This window comes from Sciurus carolinensis, chromosome 11, assembly GCF_902686445.1.
Source record: "Sciurus carolinensis chromosome 11, mSciCar1.2, whole genome shotgun sequence".
NCBI lineage: Eukaryota > Metazoa > Chordata > Mammalia > Rodentia > Sciuridae > Sciurus > Sciurus carolinensis.
The window spans coordinates 43,267,116-43,291,019 of NC_062223.1; the positions used below are offsets into that span (position 1 = coordinate 43,267,116).

Sequence of the window (23,904 nt, forward strand, 5' to 3'; positions counted from 1 at the left end):
GGACCTGGGGATGTTTTATTTGGAAGCTTCCTTCCAGGTCCCCACAGGGGATCTAAAACCTGCAACAGAAAAAAAAATGTCACTACCAGGAAAGGGCAGCAGTTTGGTGGGACTAGCCATCAAAAGAGAAGGTCACCTGTTCACAGTTTCTAACATTTTTTGGCTGGGATTCCAAATTAAAAGAGGTGGAACTCCATTTGGACCAGCTGCTTCTGAGAGAATACCACCCCTATTACCTTTCTGCTCCTGCCTCTCAGACTGTGCTTTACTGACAGGTTGTGTCCATGTTCCAGGGCAAAACAGTAGCAGAGTCTCTGGTGGGGAGATTAGCAGCAGGTGCCCAGAGCCCCTTAAGCCCATTGCCACTGTCCGCCCCATGTCCTGCCTCAATGGAACACCCGTACTGCAGGATGTGAGGTCTTTCATTGAGCAACTTTGTTCTTTCCAAATTCTGCAGTAAGCCACAGGCTTGACCACCACACCCTCTGCAAGCCTAACCATCAGGTCCTCCCTCTGTCGATCACTGTGTGCTAGACTAAATCGTTAAAGGCGAGCACCTGGTTTCTAACCAATTACTCTCCCTTTACTCAGCAAGGCCACTGGAAGATGAACAAAAAGACAACTGCTATAATCCCCTCCTTCCTAACCCCTAACCTCCATGCTTCTCCACCTACACACACACACACACACACACACACAACTCCCCCATCCTATCTTGCTATCCCAACAAAACACTGTTGAACTTCAACAGGGGGTCTTCCCTTTGGGCAGTTCTACCACTGTCACTTCCAGGCTAACAATCTGGAACCCTGCATACTGGGAGGAGACAGTGGGATTTCTCAAATGGGCTTTTGTCTGGAGCCCTGAGAACCTACAGAGAACTTCAGCATTAAGAGTTTTTTCAGGGCTGGGGATAGGAGAGTGCAAGTTCAGCATGTAGAAGGATCTGGATTGCATCTCCAGCACCATATACACACAAGAAGAGTTTTCTCCATTTCTTCTGCTATTCATGTCTTCTGCTGAATAAAATCCGCAATTTTCAACATCAAGTTGAGAGGGGAATTAAAGCAAAGGGAGAATGCCCTTAAGCGGTGACCCCACACCCACATGGCCCCTTACCATTGCACGTCGGGTAGCTGTCTGTCCAGGCTGGCTGCTGGTGGAGGAGGCTGTTGCTGGGGTTGAGATTCATTACACCACTTCCTTCCAGAATCATGATCTGTAAGGGGAGCAGACAGCCCATTCAGACAGTGACTCTTGGACAAATGTCATTGGAGGGTGCAGATCAGAGAGTTAATTTAGGAAGAAAAAGAAAAAAGGAAAGAATGTGTCCTCCCGCCCAATGCCACAGCCCTTTCAGTAAAAGCAAAACTCATGGCAATTAAAAATTTCCAGGTTCGATATTCATATGCATGAGGCAAGTTTTTACAGCCACCCATTCATAAATGAATAATCTCTGATCAGGAATGAAACAGGAGAAGCAATACCTGCTCCCAGGGCAAGTCTGGACAGCATCCAAGTTTTTTTTTTTTTTTTTTTTAACAGAAGTGAAAATGCCAAAGAGATTTTATTTAAAGTGGAATTTCAGTCAGTGAAATTTCAGAACCAGCACCTATGCAGGAACTCTGAACCGGACATTCACGAGTCCCCACACCCAAGCAGCCTGCACCTGGAGACCCAGGAACATTCATTTCCTTAGTACAGATACCTGCTGAGGGATGGGCTGGGGGACCAAGAGTGTCCTCCATATTTTAGTAGAGCTCCTTAAATATTTTGCCTTTGAGATAATATCAGAAATCACTTGGGTTATCTAATAGGCACAACCCATTTCTGGTAAAGAACATTAATTCTTTTCCTTTCTGGTAAAAGTTCTGACTTGCTTTTCTCCTGTTAGAGATCTGGAGAATTCAACAGGCTTTCAAGCTGACCTCAAGTTAACTTCCTCAGTTCATGGGATCATTTTCTCAGTTAAAGACCCAGGAAAAGAACTTTCCTCCATGGGCCTTGAAACCATGTAAGAATTTTGTACTTTAGAAATATTTCCTTCAATTGTCCAGCACTTGGGCCATCCCTCCCCCAAAGCTGGGCACCCTCCCCATCATAGACCAAAGGGGTGGATGCTATCATGCAAAGGAAGAGCAGGCTGATTCCAGAAAGATATTGAGCAACCCCAGAGGCTGTAAAAGTCACTTGCTCTTTATATAAAACGTTGAGGTGGGGACAGGAGTTGATTACTTCACATCATGGAAATGTTTCTGATGGTTTGGGGGAAATCTTGCCTCCTCAGATTGGAATTGCAGACCCAGAGTAATACTAGCCTGGCCATCCCCATCCCCCAACTGAACTTCACTCCTCTGCTTCGGTGTAGGGCCCGAGGCGGGAAGAAAAGGGGCCTGGGCAAAGCATAAAGATGCATTCATGTATTCATTTATTCAACAAATATTTAGCAGACCAATGAAGGGCTGGGCGCTCACTGTTCTAGGCACTAGGGACAGAACAGTGATTAAGGGTTGAACTAGACTAGATGCAAACACTTTGATGATTACTAGTATCGTCATTTTTGTTGCTTGGTAAATAATTAGGCTTGAATCCAGCGTAAGTGGGAGGTGGAGAAGGAAAGATAAGCCAAGAATGATGGGCATTATAATATGAAGGGACCCTGGGGTGGTAAGTGAGGGGAACTGGCTTCTATGTCCTAGAAAAGCTTTGAGTTTCCCCAGGAGACATGGGGTTGATTCCACCTCTCCCTCCTACCAGCTCATATTAGCACTACTTCACACAAATTTCCTAACCTCCCTGAACCCATTTCCTCATAGGTGAAGTGCAGATGATCCTATCTAACCTGGACATTGGTTGGAGAACAAGTGAGTTTCTGTACCTCAAGCGCTTGGCACAAAGTAGGACACAATTAAGTAGGACAGGTGTTATAGTGCGGAAAGTCACTACCTCTCTGGATAACCTAAACCAGAAATAACACCGGACCTGCTTCTCATCTGAAAATTTCAAGAAGATGACTATGCCTATTTTTCAGTTCCCTTGTAGAAACCTCTTCAATTCTCACCTTCAGAGAAGGAAAACCAACTCAAGCCAAACCTTCCTCTCTTTTTTACAATAACTGAGCATTTTCCCACCCCATGTTCTACAGCAATTGCCCTAAAGGTGAGAAATCAGTATGGAGATTTCAAGGCAAAAGAAAACCTTCAAGTCCCCAGAAGGGGCGGCTAGGGGAGGGAGGGGCACAGGGCCCCGGCTCTTGTTTGCTCAAGGCTGGGCTTACTCCTTGGCTGCATTTGCTCAACCACAAGCAGTGGAAAGGTTACTGTTTAACCCTGAAAGGGCTGGAGTTTGAGCCCAGCCCATGTGCAGGGATCAATTGACTCTCCAGGCTCGGGGAGCACAGGCTGGGGAAGAAGGAATGGCCTGCAGGACTGTTTCCAAGTGGCCATTTCAAAGTGGGAGCAAGACCTGCCCAGGACAATGCTGAGCCACATCCTCAGCCAGCTCAGGGTATATTCACGGCTTCCTAACCAGCAGAAGGCAGACTGGTATTGGGGAAAGGCACCCTGGCTACTGCTTCAGAGTCAGGAGATGTGGGCTCAGAATCCAGATCCCTGCTAACTACGAAATGACCTTGTGTTCCAACCTGTCTAGCCCAAAATCTTCTGAGCCTCATTTTCCCTACCTGCAAAATGGGAGCACTACCAAATTCAAAATGTAACCAGACAAGCACCCAAGCTGGTTGCATGGAGAACTTGTCAAGTAATTACAAAAAAAAAAAAAAAAAAAAAAAAAAAAAATCAGTAAGAGTCTCAGGTCAGTTCTCAGCTTCTAGCCCAATGCCCACAGGCTCCTCCCTTCAGAGTAGGTGGCATTTCTCACCATAACCTTCTGGAAGCATCTAGAACTACAGAGAAGGCTTCACAAGCACAGGGTCACAGCTACCCCCATGGCCACCCCCACCCCAAAGGCTGACCTGACCTGCGGGCACAGGCCCTCCCCCTGCCCGCACCCCCTTTCCAAGGGAAAGCATGGCGAGGGGCCCTTTTTTACAGGGCACATTAAATAGTTACCACTCATAAACGAGTTTATGTGGCTTAACCCTTAGTGAGTCAGAGTTCACTTGAGCTCCCCCAGGCTTGTGAGCAAAGAAGGTCAGCGTCTCCGAGCCAGCGGGGACCTGCGGGCAGCGCCCTCAGGGTGGGCTAGTTTCACTGAAGGACTTTGGCCAAATCTTACCCCCCTCCAAGGTCCAGTTTTTCAGGTATAAAATGAGGACATGTGTCCTCCAACAGCCTCCCAGGACAGTTGAGGAGATCAAATGAGATAATGGATAATAAATATGCCTTGAGAACTGTAAAAAAGCCCCATTATAACCAACACACCCACACCCCCATATACGACTCCCAACTTTCTATGGTGAGGAATGATTACTTTATGGTTTATAAAAGGCAACCCTTTTAATTAAAAAGCAGGGGGGCTATTTCATGCTCTATTTTCAGATTCCCACTTTACCTTCAGCTCTCCTTATGTCCCTTAAACATGTATCAAGTATGTACAGTTGAGCCGGGAGTCTAAGAAGCCCAGGTCCTATCCGGGTGCCATCTTGCAGCCCCATGAGTGACCCGAGTATGGTCATCTTTGTGAACCTCGGTTTGCTCCCAGGTTTAAAAGGGGAAGGGTTGGGGGTGGTAACACTGATTTCCTTTAAGGTTAAGGGCTGTTTTAAAGGAGAAATAATGGAGTGGGTTTAAAGTCAGAAGCCTGGTCCCCAGTAAAAGTCCCTTCTCTTTCTTTAAATAGTCATTCTTACAGTGCTTCTGTAACACACTTCCTTCTTTTAAGGCTCCTTAATTCAGAGCCTAAGTAAGAACAATTCCCCCTGCATGTCACCAGGGAGCTGGAGAAGGACTCACTTTTCTCCATTCTCAACCAGAAGGGAGCCAGAGGCTGGGGGGACCCTCAACCATGCCAGGGAGTGGTTAAAAGCCAAGTTTCTCAATTATACACAACTAAAATTCGGGACTCAATTATTCTTTTAAAAAACATTTTTAATTAACATGTATTTGTACCTATTTGTGGGGTACATGTAGTCTAATAATGTAATACATGTACACAATGTGTAATGATCAAATCAGGATAATTAGTGTTTCCATTTTACCCTGCTGTGCTTTAAGACACCGGACTAGTTCCTCCTTGCTAACTGCATGTTGGTATTTGTGTTCTCCAGCCCCACTCCTCCCTACCTTCCCAGGCTCTCAGGACCACTGTTCTATTCTACATTTTTTAGGTTCCACAAATGAATAAGAACATGTAGTATCTGCCTGGCTTATTTCACTTAAAACAATGTCCTCCAGTTTCATCCACGTTGCCACAAATGACAGGATTACATTCTTTTTTATGACTGAATAATCTTCCATCATGATACACACTACATTTTCCTCACACATCCATCCATCAATGGATAACTCCATTGGACCCATATCTTGGCTATTGTGAACAGTGCTGCAGAAAACACGGGAGAGCAGATGGGGCTGGGAAATCCTTTGCTGGGCAGTGGTCCTGTGCACTGTGGGATGCTCAGCAGTACCCACAACATGCCAGTAGCACCTCTCTCCCCAAATGTCCCCTGAAGAAAAACCACCCCTGGTTGAGAACAGTGATTAAAAGCAAAGTCTGTGGAAGCAGGTACCTTGGGCTTTGCTCTTACTGGTGTAGCCACCTTGGGCTGACTCTTAGCCTTCCTAAGCTGCTATTTCCTCTTCTGGAAAGAGATGGCATTAGTCCCTGCCACAGAGACTTGCTGAGGATTATACAAGGCTTCAGAGTCTGCACATAGTCCAGTGCCTGATACACAAAGAGCAATTGCCTAACAAGTGCAGACTTCAGAAAATACACTGGGTATAGGAGTCATCTCCGTTCCTACCCAGGTAGTATGTATTTTAGAAATAGAGTATAAATTAGTAGTTGGGCTACTAACAACTGCACATAAATAAACTAAATTTTATTTCAAACCTGTAGAGTGACATCAAATGTGGATTTTCCAGGGATCTTTTTTTCATTATACATTCTCTTATCCCCATTTCATGGGAAGAAATAATCACTGATGGTCCAGACTTTCACGTTTGCCCCAAACTTTATCCCTTTGTGCAGAAGTTCATAGAGTGACAGTTCAGAGGACAAAAATTTGCACTGTTTGAAGAGGAGAAGCCAGGCGTGCTAGCCAACAGAGAAAGCACAGACAAGCACCTGGTGCCAGGCTTCCAGCCAGACCTATCCAACCATAGGCAGCAACTCCCTCACAAATGATGAGCCGCCAGCTCCCCTAAAAAATATGGGCCACTAGGGCTCAACCGATCCAAGACTTATTTTTGTAGCAAGAAAATATGTATCACACTGAGTCGTCACAGCCTACGTCTTGGTGGGAAAGACATCCGCCCCCAACCCGCCCCTCACCTTTTTAATGGTTGGTTGCAAGTGAACATCAGCTCTCATGGCGCCTAATGACTTGGACCACTTCTGCGCCAGCTGCCACAGACCACAGCCCCCTGTGCCCTCCCCAGGATTTCGTCAAAGGTTTGCTTCCCTCCCAGAGAAGCATCAGCCCAATCACCAGCACACATCAGCTGGACCACAGTGAGGGGCAGAGGGAGGTGATGAATGGAGAGCAGTTGGCTCAGTCCTGACGTTTAAAAGCATCTCAGTTTTTGGTGCTGGTCAGTGGCAAATTTACTCATAGGAGAGGACAAAGCCTAACCACAGACTGAATCGCATAGATCTGAGCTTCCAGGACATATGGCGGCTGTCAGGAGGCTCCAACTCAGCCTCCCCTCTGCTGTATGCCTCAGGAACAACTCTGCACAACCACAAGGCTGACTGCAAGGGTTGAAATCGTGGGGCTGAACATCAGTGACTATGCTGACCCTGGAGAAGCTGTATCCTGTCTACAGCCTCAGTTTCCCCATATGACAAAAAAAAATGTTAAGACATGGAGGTGAATGGAGTGTTTGTAAACTACTCAGCAATTTACCTCACATGTGGCAGGGCCAGAATCAATGTCAGCTCTTAGGATAAGATCTGCTCCGGAGTTTCAGAGCCTGGCTTTGGGGACACCATTGGAGTAGGAGTAGACTCCTCAGAGGCAGGAGAGTGTAATGGCTGGGCCGTGCCGGGCTCTGGAGTTGGACGGCCACAGTTCAAATCCTGGCTTTGCCAATGTGCTAATTAGGGCAAGTTTGGACAAGTTATTTAACTTCTTTGAGCCTCAATTTCATCGTTTACAAAATGATTATGATTTGAAAGAGTCGCTGAGAGACAAATGAAATAACTGTAATGCCCTTGGAAAAGTATTGGACACATACTTTGAATGAATGTGAGCTGGGTTTTCTAATACTATTAATAATCATTGCTGTTATTATTTCTTCGAGTCTCCAAGGAGAAGACTGAAGGCCAAGTTCATTTCAAACAAAGCCTCAAACTTTCATCATCTGCACAACATTCTGCAATTCCAGCTGCCTGGCAGTCAAGCCAGGACCAGCTCTCCTGCCCTCCCACCCCCGATCCTGGGGGCGACGCGGTGGGTGGGTGCAACACTATGACCAAGCTATGCACAGCAAGTCCTGGGCCCTGCTCACAGAATCCAGGCTATTTCCCCTCTGGGCACAGTTCTTGCTGAAGGGACTGAAAGCCATCCTTCCCACTCCCCTTCCTCTCTCCAGACACCCCATGCCTGAGGCTGCCAAGGGCCGGGGGAGGGCACGCATCCCCAGGCCCCAGGGGACCACAGGCTTTGCATGCCCACATGCTACCACTGATGTGCAGGTAAAGGAGAAGGTACAGAGCAGTCCCTCTGCAATGTGAGCCCAGCAGTGTGACTAAGGCTGCTCTTTCCTACAGGGACCCGTCTCACAGGGAATGTTCAATTGCTCTAAAGAGTAGGGTCTGGGATTTGAGATAATGGTGACCGAAAAGCAATGGGAAGGAGACATTCCCGGGATTCTGACAGGTGCTGAAGCTTTGGCTCTCAAACCCAGGTGGCTCTGCCAGACATCAGGACTCATAACCAGGCCAACAACTGCTCAACTGACCTCTCCTCTGAAATATGCAGAGAACCTCCCAGGAGAAAGGAATGCGGCCCCCACCCTGGGTATGCTCAGCTGAAAGTAGGATTTCTTTTACTCAGTGGTAGAGTTACAGAGACCCTGGATTGAATACTGTACAATAATAAGGCTTATTGAACACCTACAACGTGTTAGTCCTGTGCTAATAATTTTTAAACGCATTATCTCATGCAATGTTCACGGCAAGTTTATGAGACATTATATCATTTGACAGATGGCCTTTCTAAGGATCAGAGAGTTTAGGTAACTTATTCCAGATCACACAGCTTAGCAAGAACTGGAGCTAGCAGAGAATTCAGACTTAGACTATCTAGCCACAAACCCTGGGGGCTTACCTATTCTGCTGAGAAGAGGGTGATTTTCCAGTAGGGAAAAAAAAACTGACTTCAACTCATCCTGACATTCACTTCCATTCCATTTGTGACCACAGCCTCTACCTGTGCTGTTCCTCACAACTTTATCAAGCTTACGTACAAATACACACCACACACACACACACTCACATATATATAGATACACATATACACATACATATGTATATGATGCACATGCTCCCCTATGATTCAATACAGTTATTTTAATTTTATATTTGAGAAATAAACAGGTCTATAGCTGTTTTGTCCTGGATTAGACCTCAAGCCAAAGAGCACAGTCTTCTCCCACTTCAAGAGGGAAGGTGCTTTGGGGACCCATGCCACAGAGAGATCTCGAGCAGGGCTGGCACCTGCATCCATCCCAACCCCAGGCGACTGAGAGCTGAGGCCACCACGTGCCTTCTTCCTTGTCTCCAAACTGCCACAGAACTGGCTGCCAGGGGACGTTTTCACTCCTCCAGCCAGAAGAGCAATTAGGCCTTTTCAATAATTACTTTTGCCATAATGGTGACAGCCACACCACATTCTCAGTCCTTTATCAGAGTTCCTAGCAGGTGAATTCACAGCATTCATCCTCAGGGTGTTGCAACGGCTTACTGACTTCCTGTTTCAATATGACTGTCATTTCACAGGACTACTCCCAAGTAAGAGAAAAGAAAATTCACATACGTGGGAAATGTAACTGAATACAACACAGGCAGGAATATGTGTTTTTACAAATGAATCAAAATGTGAATCAAGCTTGGGGAATGCATTTGTTCCCTTGGGATTACGTCACAGGTCATTTCATACCTTCATAATGTGTTTTGAAAGACATTTCATGTTCCCAGGGGCAACATGTTAAGTATTGTTTCTGAGGTTTCGAGTATATTCATGACCAATAATGCAACTTTGGGATGACAAGTCTGAATCCATTATAGGTACACATTATTGACTGTAAACTGTTCAGAAATATACATAATATGCTGATCTTTATCATTCTTGGTGCCAGACCCAGACAAGACGAAACCTTCTGACAGCAGCAGGCACCAAGTTGATCAAAAGGCAAGATTGCCTTAAATAACCTGTAGGGCTTATCAATCCCATTCAGATATGACAACAGAGAATAGGGCAAGCTTTGAATCTGAAAAGGTCACAGAGCCTTTTGAGATCTCAAGAGAAGCGATGACCCTCTCTTTCTACCAAGAATGCACATCCACTTTCAGTTTGTATGTATTCTGTGGGTTCCAATCCCTCTCAAGATTGTCATTGGCCCCTGAAGTTCTCTGGACATCATGGATGGTAAAGAAGTCTCTTTTGCATTCATGTTAGATTAGAATTTTAAAAGTCTGTCATGGAGACAGGGTTGGGAGACCTGAGAGAAGGGCTGAGAGATTTTAGCCCTACTCTCTTACCTGGCCTGGGTGTTGTCTCTTGTCCTACACTGAGACCAGAGAGGGCCTCACAGTCCCTCTCCAGCCACAGTTGAAGTACGAACTAAGCTATTCTAAAACCAGAAGACCATATAGAGTAAAGAAGGCACTGCAAAACCACAGGCCTCCCCTCTTATCTTTGTGGGTCTTTACTAAGGCACAGCTGTGGAGATGGAAGCACCCTGGATGACTTGTGTGACATTTCTTCCTACTTGACTAAAGAAACCACATAGCTATTTCTCAGTTAGTCTACAGACCACTGAACCATCACCAACTAAGGAAGGGCTAAACTTGGATCTTCTGGGGTCCAACCCCCCACCTCTGAATCAGAGTCCACATTTCTAAGAACCTGCCTTAAAAAATTCTTGAACACTCTGAGTTGATTCACTTGCTTCTCCTCAATTTCCCATCACAACATAACTAACTCCAAGAGATGTCAACCTTCAAGGAAATGTCCATCAACACAAGAAAAGTCTTGTAAAGTCAGAGACAAAAGATTCAGTCAGGAGAATTCAAGCCCCAATCTACCTGTGGAGAACCTATTACGGTATTGTTTGCCAGTTTAGAATACAAAGTTCCTAATGTTCAGTACCCCAAAATTGTCAAATTCAGCAGTGTTTGGTTACTCACAGATAGGAACCATTGAAGGCATAACAAGCAACCTGTCCCCAGAACAGCATGCACACAGGATTTCTATGATGATTACTCTACCTGGAGGATCTTGTCCCCATCAAAGATTATTTAGTCCTTCAAAAGATTATTTAATGAATATAAATCTGTTCTGCTTGATTAAATTAGTTTATTCCTAAATATATATATATATATATATATATATATATATATATATTCACCCCCCTGGAGAAGGGGCCTCATACCCAAGAAAACTGACATCTCAGCCTTCGGAGGAGAGAAACTATGTCTAAGAAATGTTATCATCTATTACAAATATTTATTCATCCTGTCCAATTGATATATATGTATAAGTATGTATATATATATATATATATATACATATACATGTATAAACTGTCTACTGGATGCTCGGCACCATGCTAGATGCTAGAGACACTATGGTGTACAAAACACAGACACAGCCTTGTCCTGATGAACCTTTAGCAAGGACACACTTTCAAAACAATGGCAGCTCTTTCCAAAGCCGTGTAAGCTCATCCCCACCTCCCACTGGGGACAAATCCAGCAGGAGCAGAGAGCACGGAGTAACCCACTCTGGTGTTTGGGAATAATCAACCTTGCAAAGAACTTCAACTAGGTTTAAAAAGCAGGACTGGTCCTCTCCTCTGCAGCAACCCCATGGCCCTGCCTTCACAGAATGCCCTTGCTAAGACCTGGCGTTGGCAGACAGCATTATACTTGTGAGTTTCACAAAACCACCCCAGCCAAAACCAATCTCCACTCAGGGCAGAATAAAGCAGTTGGTTGTCTGGGTGGCTGAACATCTTGTTCCAAGACAATGGTGTGTTTATATGTCGGAGGGTTAGGAGCAGGTTGTTAACATAAAACCCACCAACAGAGCTGTTAATTCGGTTGCTGGCAGGGGCTTCTGTTATCTTCTGAACACCTCCCAGAGAGTAGAAGCCCTACCTTTTCATTTGAGTTGGCAGCAGAGTTATTTTTTTGCACCTGTTGCACTGCTCCGATAACAACACAGGTTAAGCATTGATTTGTTGGAAAATAAACAGAAAAAAAGCAAAGAAAGGCATCTGCCCAAACAGCCTGAGCTGGTTTTACTAAGCATTCATGCCAATTTGTTTTTCCTATAAAAACCAAAGAAAAACCTGCGCTTTCAGTTGGGATGCTACCCTCCCACTCAGAATGAAAGGAGGTATCAAATAGGCCCGAGGGAGCTGGCAGGGCCAAGAAGTCAGAAGACCTTGTACTTTTCCATTGGCTGGTTCCACGAGGGCACTGAGGGGTGTCCAAGGTCTGCAGAGTGATATGGCCAGCCTCCAACCAGCCCAGCCTCAGATCATGAATCAGATTAACAAGGGCAGAAGGGGCTGCTGGGATGTGATCGAAACCCAAACCACACTCTTCCAAATGGTTGACTTCCGAAAGTCAATACGCTTTAGGGAGTAGGTGTGGTCCACGGGTTACCTCCCAAAGCAGAGACTCAGCAGCACCACCCACACCCCCCACCCCCTGTTCCGTCTCAGTCCAACCTCTCTCACAGATGTCCTATGTCCAACCTTGGACGGAGAGCATAATCTGAAACCCCCAGTCCCTGGACCATGGCTTTCCCATCTCAGGAAGGAGGCTACCCACACCTACCTCCAAAGCAGGCTGTGGAGACTCGCTCATGTTCTACCAGGGGGTCTGAGAAGTTTGAGGGGTGACTCCTGTCCTAATCCAAGCATCGTGGCGCTCTTGTTTCTCATGAGTTTGTCAATATCACATGACGAGCAAAGGCCCAAAAGGGCCACAAAGAGCCAAACAAGTCACTCAAATGGAGATCACTAACACCACCAATTAAGCAATGGCATCATCGCCCAGCCCTCATCACGCAAAGTCGGAGGAAGCTTCTTAACATCTTTCTAAGCTGGAAGAAGAAAGCAGTCATAAACAACCTCCAACGTCCCCCCAGAAAAACCACTTTCCACCGCCTTCCCTCAGCCAAGGGGCCTTCATTACCACTAGACCACTAGCTTAATGGGGGTGTCACGGCCGTGGGGCTAGGACGCGGAAGGCGGCTTCTCCAGGAGCGTTAAGAACAGGGTGATCCGCCAGGGGAGGGATATGGCTGGCTGAACACTCCCAGGCATTCTTCTCGGGAGCGGAGCAGGGAGTGGAGTGCCTCCAACCAAATCAGGCAACAGAAAAAGATTTAACAACACCCTTAGTTGACTGAAAAATAAATAAGACCAACTGTGCAGGAATGCGCGAAGGGTGGAGGGAGGCAAGGGGTGGGGATCGCAGCCAGGGAGGGGCTGGGATGGACCAGCGCCATGGATTTGACCATTGTGAGAGTCCAGGTTCCTCCCAGGGAAAGACCAAGACGTTCAAGTCAGGGGAAGATCACCAGCCACCCATCTGGAAGCTCACAAATTGTATGATTACAAAATGACAATAAAAACCATGACAGTGATTGGTGGTCCGTGTTTACTGTTTGCATTTGCTATGAACTGAGTTAGGCTTTGCATGCATTGTGTCCCTAAATCCTCACAAGAACCCTAAACGTCAAGCATGAATGTCCCCATTTTACAGATGAGGAAGCTCAGAGAAGTTAAGCAACTTACCCAAGACACAGATCTAGTAAATGGACTGGATGTATTTTTTCCCCCACATTTTTTAATGGGCGCCTTATAGGTGTACATACTGATAGGATTTGTTGATACATATTGGTACATGCACATGATACAAAATATAACAATATAATTTGGCCAAGGTCACTCCCCCTGTGCACCTCCCACCACTAGATCCCTTCCCTCTACCGAATTTGGACTGGATATATTTTAAGTGTTTGGGGGACAGGTGGGAAAAGCAACGTCATTCTATTTTAGAGCTTTGAAAATAGATTCTTGCATTTCTAAAGAGGAGATGTGTCTTAGACTTAGACGTACTTTGGATAGTCAAAGTCCTTTAGATACAGCTCCCATAACGTTTCCCCTAAATGCGAGTAGAAGTTATCCTGTTCATCCATGTGCCCTAATATGAAAGTTCTAACTGAGTGCACATTAGCCCAGATGCTACTGGTACCTAATCACAGCCTTCAGACTCATCCATCAAAATTTCAGTCTGGGGCTCTAGGGGTGCAGCTTGGTGGCAGAGCCCATGTGTAGCATGCACAAGCTCAATCCCCAGCACCAAAATCAAAACAAATCAGAAAACTTCAGTCCAGCCTCTGCCCAAAGTCCCAGCTTGACTCAGGGGTTGAGGTGGCTACCCGAAGCCACCTCAGATGTATGAGTGATGGTAAAAGAACAGTAGTAACAGCAGGGGAAAAAAACCTGCTGGAAATTAGGGAGGAATTATGACTCTTTGGGAAGACAGCAGATAACTGAGCATGGCACACAGGTCCTGAGGGCAGATCTGCTTGTGCTGGGAACACCACACCGACCAGAGGGAGACTAGGAAGTGTCACTCGGGGAGTCTAGATTTTGTCACTGAAAGGAATCTAGCAAAGTTCTCTTCCTCTTCCACCCTCACTGTGTCCAAGACCCTGTTTCAGACCTGGGAACAGTTTGTGGAAATTTAGCCATAAAATATGAACGGGACCATGTAGGTCTTATTCTATTATCCTCTTTGCTGCTTAAGAAGCAAACAGCATCTGAATTTTCTCACAAATAAGAGTGCCTCCTCTTTAGCAAAAACAGAGTTTTCTCTTTGCTCAGATCACCATTAATGGCTGTAGGCAAGAAAGCCCAGTCTCCTTTTCAGTGCCTTCCTATAAGAACCATAGACTCGGCACCCGGCTCTCATTTTCCCTTCCAGAACAGACTGAGCTCTGCTTCTCAGAACCTACTAGTCTATCCAGCAAGCTCTCTGGAGAATAAAAACTGAAAATTCATCAGGAAGGTCAGCAACTCCCTATTAAAAATGTTGTCCAAGGAATCAAATCCCCTCCAGCCGATGGTTTGGCCACTCCCCAGCTGTTACAGAAGACACCTTCGGAGTTCAAACAAAACTATAAAATTCACCAACTCAAAAACAAATATTCCCTCCTGAACAGAACGTGACTTTCCTCCAGTGGTTAGTTAGATGGACAAGGTAGAAATGTGCAGGGGGCTTTGCATATCAGCTTCTCAGGCTCCCAGCATCTGTCACACAATGAAACAGTCCCAGAGGTGGGACAGCTACATAATGCAGGGCTCAGAGCAAAATTAAAATGCAGAGCCTCCTGTTGGAAACTTATTAGGAATCTCAATACAATAACAGCCAAGTCTACACAACTGTGCAAGCCACACACTCCTCTCCGACTCTATCCTTTACTGCACCAAGGCTCTGTCACCACCACAGGTGGGGACGTCTCCTGTCTCTGACTGCCCCCTGACCTGCCTTCTCAGAAGAGTGGGAGGATTCAGACAAAATATGACACTGAACATGCTTGTAACCACCTGGCCTGCAGCAGGTGCTGAGCGATGTAGCTCTAATCATCCCCACTGTTACTATTATTATCATACTCACTGTGCCAAGGTCCCTCCACAACCCCAAGACTCCCCAGAAGCAGGAAGAACATATTCCCCTGATTTGACAGACTATCAGCTAAGGCTCTTCAGTAGCCATTTCATTAGCCCTGTGCAAGAGAATGCTGTAAATTAGCATTTCTAAGTCTTTTATTTTTACTATGAACTCATTTTACAATCTGTTGAAAGCCTGTAGGTCCCATCTCAGTTACTTCAATTATCAAAATATTTTTAAAACAAATGAGATACAGTAGCATGTGCTTATTTGTTAACACATTATATAAGGTTATCTAGAATAAGTCTAATAACCTCTGAGATGTCAGATACCAATATTTTAATAAATCTGCCATAAGTTTAATGTGATAGAAAAATGTTTGTCATTTATCTTGGTAATTATCCTAATTGTAAAACTAATACTAATGTGGAATTTTGCCTAAATTTATATGGAGAGAAAATAGCAAATTTTAATTAGAGGTTATTATAATTAGTAATCTAGTTTTTCCACATCCAAGTTTACAGACCCCCTGAATTCTCTCCACGGACACTGAGAAACCCTTGGATGCCAGTTTAGGAACTCTGGCTATTTTACCAACAGCAAGGACTACTTGTTCAATTCAGTTCCTTGAAACCATTTCCCTATGGTCAGAACAGTTGAATAATTTACCAAGAGGCAGAACTTACCCTGACCAGGCAAGTAAATAGGTTTTGTTTTTGTTTTGTTTTTGTTTTTGTTTTGTTTTGTTTTTTCCCAACGCCTCTACAATGTTCAAGGTTAATGCTTTCTACCAGCAGTGGTCAGTGGACATCTGGAGAGGAGACCTGAATTTTAGTGGTGGACCATGTTACACAAAGTTGCAATTAGTCATGAGGGCTGCCTGGAGGATTGTTTCCTATGTTCAGACATCAAGACAGGAACATTCCGCATGCTGCCCCAGGTCTTCCCCAGGACCACCATGGGTGGTCATTTGCAACCAGCTCAAAACAAGACTTGACTCAGAGGGTTCCCATTACCATGGATCATCCCATTTCCCTGCTGCCCACCATCCCCAGTAAGGAAAAAATAATAATAACCAACAGTATTTCTTTCCCAAGATTACAATATAGAATCTGAGTTGATCATTACAGGGGAGAAAAAAGATCCCAGAATTTAAATTTAACTTCTCAACTCTCACCCAAAGAAATTCACTGCAAATGCTGAAACTGAATATTTCTCCTTGACTTCCATTCTGAAATTATTTACTCACAAGCATTTTCCAGGTACTTTCACACGCTTTGTTTGATTTGATTCTTTCAACAGCCCTGTGAAGTAGATTAACCCTATTTTCCAGATGAAGAAATTTAGATGCTTACATAATTCATCTAAAGTCACTCAAATACCCAGTGGCAGAGTCATATTTGAACCCAGGTGTTCTGACTCTAAATCTGTGCTGTTAATACCACATCCCAACTGCTCCCAAGTTATAAGAAGGCATAGTCTCCCACCCCTCCAGACACATGGCAGTCAACATCTGCTCCCCACCCGTGTTCCCCAACCCACAGCCTCTGGCCAGTGGAGTCAAGATGGCAGAACAGAGACTAGGTGCTCTCTGATTTTCTAAGTGGAAAAAACTGAGGTAGAGGCTGAATTTAAGGCCAAATCTACAGACCTTGAAAAGATGGCACAAGTCTTGTCAGTAGTCACCACGTAAATGGAACTGAAAATAGCTCTTGGCCTTCACATTCCACTCACCTCAAGTCCTAGAACATGCCATCAACCCTATTAAGAAATTTTTTAAAGGCTCCTAAGAGGGATTCTGGAATAATCTCTAGAAGATGGCCATTTTCTTCAAGTCCTGTTGTCATATACAAAAAGTGGAAGAACTTACTATTCCAAGAAAGATAAGTTTTGGAAGAAATTGCATCAGATGGAGAAATAACTAATGGAGTAACAGAAATTTATCAAATCCACAGTTGGGCCATTAAGGGCCCAAACCCCAAGATTACCTATTATGTATCTGTGATATAGAGTAAGGAAGAAGTGGTAAATATGATTTATGATTTTTTTTAATGTATAGAGATTGAACCGAGGGTCTCCTGTATACAAGGCAAGTACTCCACTGCTGACTACATTCCTAACTCTTTTTTCCCCTTTTTTATTTTCAGACAGTGCCTCATAAAGTTGCTCAGGCTGTCTTTGAACTAGATCCTTCTGTCTCAGTTTCCCAAGTAGCTGGGATTATCAGCATGCACCACCAAGTCCAGTTTAACTATGATATGTTAACTTCACCACAATTATAACACCACCGAGGAGAGTATACTTCTAGACAAGGTCATGCAAAAAGAAAAATAAGTTTATATGTTAAAACAGTGGGGTTAATGAGGTTTTCTATTAGTCTAATAACCAAGCTATGATAACAGGCACTTTTATTTTAGATTTTGTTTCATCAGAAAGCATGTTTGAATGTATCTATACTGGTCATATCTGAAATGGATATTCAAAGACCCTTAACAATTAAGATGCTTCTGAGAAACTCTGAGAGCAAGGGTGTAGAAGCTGGAGAAGAGAGAATATAAATCCAATGGACCACAATAAGGGGCTCAGGCCGGGAAAGCAGATGGAAGAGAAAATGTGGTCAGGTGCTAGTGAAATCGTTCTCAAAGGAATATTTTACAGGATGTCTCTTTTAAAACAAGGTCAATTAATACCCTAAGAGCCTCTTTCAATTGGACACTCTGCTTGACTCAGTGGCAGGTCCTGTTGCTCCCGATACAGAGCTGGGAACACCAGGGGCTGCAGGTGGGGCTTCCCAGTGACTGGGTCAGCCCTGTTGTCCTTACGATTGCCCATGCTGTCTTTTTATAGAAGCTAATCCACATCCACCTCATCTACCCAGGAATTCAGAGGCAGTCAGCTTACAAGGACCCCCACAAACTGAGCCGAAGCCACCAGGGCCTGAGTGTTCACTTCCTGGGAGAATGCGTTGGCGTTCTGTGGAAGATGGCGTTCGATCGCGTCCATTGACCGCTCCCTGTGGTCACCAGCAGTCTGCTCCCTCCCCTTCCACCATCTCACCAGCTTTGGACACATGAACCAAACTGGGAAAGATGGGATCTTATGTGGGGATAAACTGACACCCCAAATAAAGGCTCCTGGCTTCGGGTCTTAGTACCTCCGCCAGCTACGTGACTTAGCCAAGATTCTGAAGAAACCATTCAAGGACACCTGCTGATCTCCCTTCCTGTCTGGTCCTAGGAGGGCACCTCCTGCCCCTTTCTCAGCTTTTGGAGAAAGCTCATCCTGCCGGACAACCCCTGCCCAGCTGTTGTTTGGTCACAATAGCTGCAGAATCTGAGGGTTGAAATGAATCTTAAAGAAGATCAGGTTTGTGCAGTAGAGGAGACTAAAGGCCAGAGAGGTGAAGTTTGTTGTCCTGGGCCACACGACTTTGCCAGGTCTCCTGAGTGCCACGCTGAGCATTGGCCCACATTCTGCTTTCCCTGCCCCGGACTTCCACCACTCCAGAAATGGAATCTGACCTTCCTCAGGGAAGAGTCTTAAAGAAATATCTTTATCCCTCCTCTTGAATCCAGGAAGTTTTTATCAAATAACTCCGAAAGATCCATGGAAATTTCTACTCCTGAGCATCCTGGCTTCCTAACCTCAATGCCTTTTGGCTGGAAAATCTGTCCCATCTTAAGCTTTAAGCTGCTGGGAGGCACATTCCCCCACTGCACTGCTGAGTTCCTGCCCAGCTTAACAGCCTGTCTCTTTAAAACTGTCTGATTCAAAGAAACTTAACAATGTTTAATAAGAGCACAACTGCCCACTGTTTAGAACAAACCATATTATCTAAAATTTGTTTTATATAAAAAAAAAACTCAACATGAAAATGTCAAATAAAGCTAATTATCCACCCTCTCCCTTCAGTTATTCAGAAACAAATTTAAGAGAACCTGGGCAAGATGGGGCTGCCTCCTGCCTCTGTCTTCAGAGGGTGATCCCCACCACAAAATCCGTTTACCCAAGCTGAGAGCCACAGCGACTGGCTCTGTTACCCAGTAACAACGGCAGGGGAGAATGTGTGGTCTCCAAACGCCAAGCCGATGCCTCCCAACCAGGGCCCCACCCACAACAGAAAAGGTTGTCACTTCAGCTTTACCAGTGAGGAATCTGAACCCGGGGATGTGGGCTGAAATGGCAGCAAAATCCGTGTCACTGAATTTATATTTGCTTCTTCAAAACCACGGGATTGCTTCTCAAGTGTGGTAGCAGATTCTACTATGGTATTCTTGGCCTCCCAAAGGTCTTTGGAAATTACATGTGGTTGAAAGAACTTAGGAGCGGCTCTGTCTGGAGGCAGGGGAAGACCAGTTACTTTTCAATGATTCGTATAAGCCTGATACTGTCATGGGAAACAGGGCTCCTCCACTGGGCTTTCAGAAGAGCCAGAGAATCATGGGAACACAATCGAAGGAACGCAGTCCAGTGCTCAAGTTCCCAAATTCAGGGAGGGGTGGAGAGCGATAAGAAGGAAATAAAACTTCACAAGATTCCAGAAAGCTAAATTCCACTTCCTTGGAAGTGAACTTTGGCCCAAAGCACTCACATTCTGAAATCGAGACCTAATAGGAGTTCCTTGCGATTTCCAACTGGCTAACCAAATGCAATGGAGTACACATTTTAACCTCTCAATCTCTGTTTAGTCTTATGGAGTCAAAAAGATATTGAAAGAGGATCAGGGGGAAGTTGACCAATGAATGGGAGCAGTTTCAAATGCCTGCAAACGTAGAATCATGGGTGTGAGCATAGGGCTGGTCAGAGATGGGGAAAAGAACTTCCACTTGGAAATCACAGTACAGTAATATATTAAGAAATGAGAAAACTAAAGCAAAAAAAGTTGGTGTGAATCTAACAAATAGGTAAATTTTACTACAAAGGAATAAATTAAATAGATTGAGAACTTTTGTACAAATGAGATCTAGTTCAAACACATTGACTGCCCATGACCTGCTTTATGAGTGTCCTAACCGAGCACCATCTCGAGGTGACCTAACAGAACTAACTCTAAGCACAGCCATTCCCTCGAGGTTGCTTTCTTTCAGAATGACTCTGTAAAATATTTTGGAAATGTGGAGAAGGATCGTCTCATCTTCAGGATATTTATTATTTTTTAAGTGTGGTTAGACTTCAAAATGACTCTCATTTTGTGTTCCATCACGGTTTTTAAACACCATTAGCCTTTGGCGTGGAAGCTACATGGTCCTACCCGCCTCCATATTATACGAAGATGGCATCGATAAGTTCTATCACAGCCCCAGAATTTCAGGTCACAAAAAGAGGACAAGAAGAGCCTTCTTCGAGCTCCAAATGCAGCCATTGCAGTCATTGTTTAAATCTCCTAAGAGCCTGTTCTGATAGCATCTCTTAACTACGAAATTCTTCCTAATTACATGTCTCTATCTCTCCTGTTAGACGTTGACTGTCCCCTTGACCTCAGTGGAAGTAGCACACAGCCATCCATTGATCAGCCCCAACTTCCCCTTTTACACACCAAAAGTCACTATCAGACACCTCTTCACACCCGCACCTACAAATCAAAGCCTGCGCTAGACCTTCCGCCAGAAAGTTCGCAGAATCCGAACGCTTGCTGGCTTCCCCCTGCCACCAAGGTCAGTGCAGACACCAGTAGAGACACCTGTGAACCTGGACTCATAGGACCTTGCACTTGGCCTCAGAAACACAGAGGTACTTGAAGTACACAGAGTTGACAAAGAAGGTTGTTGAAAATGTGACTTTGCCGCCTGGGTACAGCTATTGACCCACACGATGAACTCCCTACTGTCCCCAGTTCTGTGCACACTGGAGCCAACCCTTCCTCATGGTGTCCAAACAAAATCAAAAGAGTCCCTGTTCCGAAGGCATTTGTCACTGCTGAGTCACGTCTGCCTGTCTGGTCATAGGAGCCCATTATGGAATGAACAAAGGGCTAGTTTGTCCCCTTGTGATATGGTAAAGCTCTTTGCCTAAATCGATTTTTTATTTTTTCTGAATGGAGTCAAGTTTTAAATGCTCAACTTTCCTCAGGACCCTACCTACTTTGGCTGCCTAACCAATTTTTCAAATGTGGGTGTGAATTTCCTTGCCATTTTCCAACCCTAGGAGATACTAAAAATGAATTGCCTTCTCTTATAGCTCATGAGTCAGAAAAATGGCCAGCAGAAGACATCTCTAGAAAGTGAGACCGTGTGCTCTGAGCCCCAATAGCTACTTCACCAACCAGCTCTCCGCTGAGCTCTATCAGAGCCACCAATCTTTTTGGGTCAGAACAATCTGACCCAGGAACACGGCTTTGCCACACTGATAGAGGGAAGCCAGGGAGCTTTTAAATTGGAAGTCCAGACAATGCAGGAAATTCACAGATAACATCCAAAGTTGCTCAGCTTCTTCTGAAAATAAAATCCTAACAAGACCTAGTGAGGTAAGCCCTGGAAAGCAAGCTTCACATCCTGCCAGCTGCCGACAGTCTGCCTTATTTTCATCCGTCTGGTTCCAGGCAGGTTTCTCTTTCCACGCAGGTGTTTGAATTCCAGATTCAAAAGAAGGCTTAAAAATTAAGACTTACCTCATTTACCTAAAGATTCTGGGTGGGAAATCCAATAGCTTTGGCTAATGGAGGGGAGGCAGCAGGCGGCGGCTATCACTCCAGCTCCTATTGGGGATGGGCAACCACAGGTGTTATCACGACGGAGCCCTCATCAGAGTGAAGATAAATGCATATGACAATAATTTAAAATCATTTTGTAGGATGTTAAGCAATAAGCCACCAACCGGGAATTCCCTAAGTCACTTCCCCCTCTTGTGATTGGCTGCCCAGCCCTTTAAAAAAATAAAATAAAGGATTACAAACATTGGCTCATTTGCATTTGGCCAACTCACAGGTTAGTGTTCAAACAAAACAGGTCTAACCAGGTTATGCCTGTGTCTCAAGTACAGAGACAACCTGTTAATGGATGAGGAATTGATTTGGTGGTGACTGTTCTTTTCAGCTCAGAAGCAGTTTCAGGTGAAAAGTACCATGCTCCCCAGAGACACCATCAGGAAGGGAGAACATCAGGGCAAAGTGAACAGAAGTCTGAATCTGGCAGAGATGATGGGAAGGGGGCATGGGGACCCCCTGGAACATGTGTCTCATTTTCTAACCTGTATTTAGTCTACACTGCTTTGGAATCAAGATCTTTACACTGGCTGTACTGGTAACCGGGTTCTAAAGGAGCTCCCAGCCAGTTCTCTCTCCAGGTATCATGACTGCCTCATTGACAGTGACTCTTGGCAATTCCAGTGGACTTTGAAAAGCCAATCTCCCCAACCCTAAGTAAGAGCCTTGGAAGAAGTCTTGAAAGGAAGGATCCTAAGGAGGATTCACTATGAGATGTTCAGGTCCCGTGGTCCTCTCTCAACAATTAAAGGGCTGATTTGCTGGATTATTTCATTCCTTACTTCCGCTGGACCCTCACATGACCCTTTCTACTATTTATTAACATTCCCTATAGGAACTCCAGAGGCAAAGCCCAAGATACTGAAATTGGAAATAAGTCAATGCAGTCTGGGTAAGAAGAATGTAAAATGTTGGGGAGGACTGTGGATTTCAAATACCCACGCAACCCATGCCCCTGGGCCGAGGGCATATCGGGGGTTGTCTGCTCCCGCTTCCCTGGCTCACAGATGTTCTTCCTGGTACAGGTGAGTGACTCCCCTGGCAAGGAAAAATACCATCCCCTAACCATTAACTTTCTCCCTTGGGTCTTCCTGGACACTGCCTGGCCTGGCATGAGCCAAGTGTCCAAGCAGGTTTTTTGAGCTGCCGGGAACTCCCCTTTGAGGAGAGGGGAGGGAAATTGAGTTTTGGCAAAAAGAAACCGATTTTGTTTTCAAAACCAAGAAGTTCCTTGTGTAAAAATGAAAGGTTTGCATATGAACAAAGGCTGACTGTAAATAGAATAAAAAGTAAGTGGTTATTGTATTATTAAGGCGGAATGGTGAATGAGCTTGTTTTATTTATTTATGCATCATGAATGCAGAGGGTTTTAAAAGATGCAGGTGGGGGGGACAGACTTAGGAGGGATTGGCGCTCAGGTCTCAAGGAGGTCTTCAGGATTTGGTGGTGTGCTTTAGGGCAGCCCTGTAAAAGCCCCCTCTGCCTCTCTAACAGACACGGAACCCTCAAGGGTTCCCTCCTGTTCTTCTGCTGCACTTGCCAAGGGGCCTGTTAACATGCAAATGTATGCCCTGAGCCTGATAAAAACAGTAAATGTCATTATTGCCCATTATCACATTAGCCCCAATTAGTTTATCAGCTCCAGATCTGAGAGCATAGCCCTGAGGGAACAGTCTGCTGGAATTTTGCTTGAGAGATGAATCAGGAGCAGCATGAAGCAGTTCCGCCCATTACAGGGTATTTGCAAGTGATAATGGGGATGGGGGGGCGGTCATTAACACCAGCAGGGGTCTAGGAAAGCAAACTTGGCCTTTTTTATACTTTCACCTGAGGTTAAGGGGAGCCAGCTCAGCAGGAGCATGTAGTGGGTAGGGGGAGTGTGGTCCCAAGGGAGTGAACTTCAAATGCAACTCCTACAAGGATGTGGCTCCCTGGCCCAGTCCCAACCACCTGTAATTATAGGCCCTTTAATTCTTAGCTGAAGACTTCCAGTTATGTCCTATTCTTTTATCCACTCTCATTCTGATCATTCTGGATGGGAAGACTGCTCGTTAAGACACTCCTGAGAAGACTCATGGGGATGCAGGATGAGAGAGGGCAGAAAGATGTCATCAAATACTCACAAACAACTCTATTTGTGGATTTTTGTGTATATGAAGTACCTA

At 45.1% G+C, this 23,904-nt stretch overlaps 1 protein-coding gene across 5 annotated transcripts in view; it reads right to left on the reverse strand.

Moving 5' to 3' along the window:
• Positions 1–21,798, reverse strand: part of Ehf (ETS homologous factor) — a 41,256-nt gene extending 19,458 nt beyond the window's left edge. Inside the window, exons 1-3 of one of the 5 annotated variants that reach the window (XM_047518115.1) lie at positions 12,553–12,661; positions 12,193–12,460; positions 1,120–1,219 (exon numbers count right to left, since the gene is read on the reverse strand). In XM_047518115.1, coding sequence (XP_047374071.1) covers positions 1,120–1,219; positions 12,193–12,222 — 130 coding nt within the window. In that variant the 5' untranslated portion in view covers positions 12,223–12,460; positions 12,553–12,661. Of the gene's footprint in view, positions 1–1,119; positions 1,220–12,192; positions 12,671–21,646 lie in introns of those variants that run through there. The other 4 variants (XM_047518117.1, XM_047518119.1, XM_047518116.1 and 1 more) reach the window with 4 other exon arrangements.
• Positions 21,799–23,904: the final 2,106 nt, after the last annotated feature.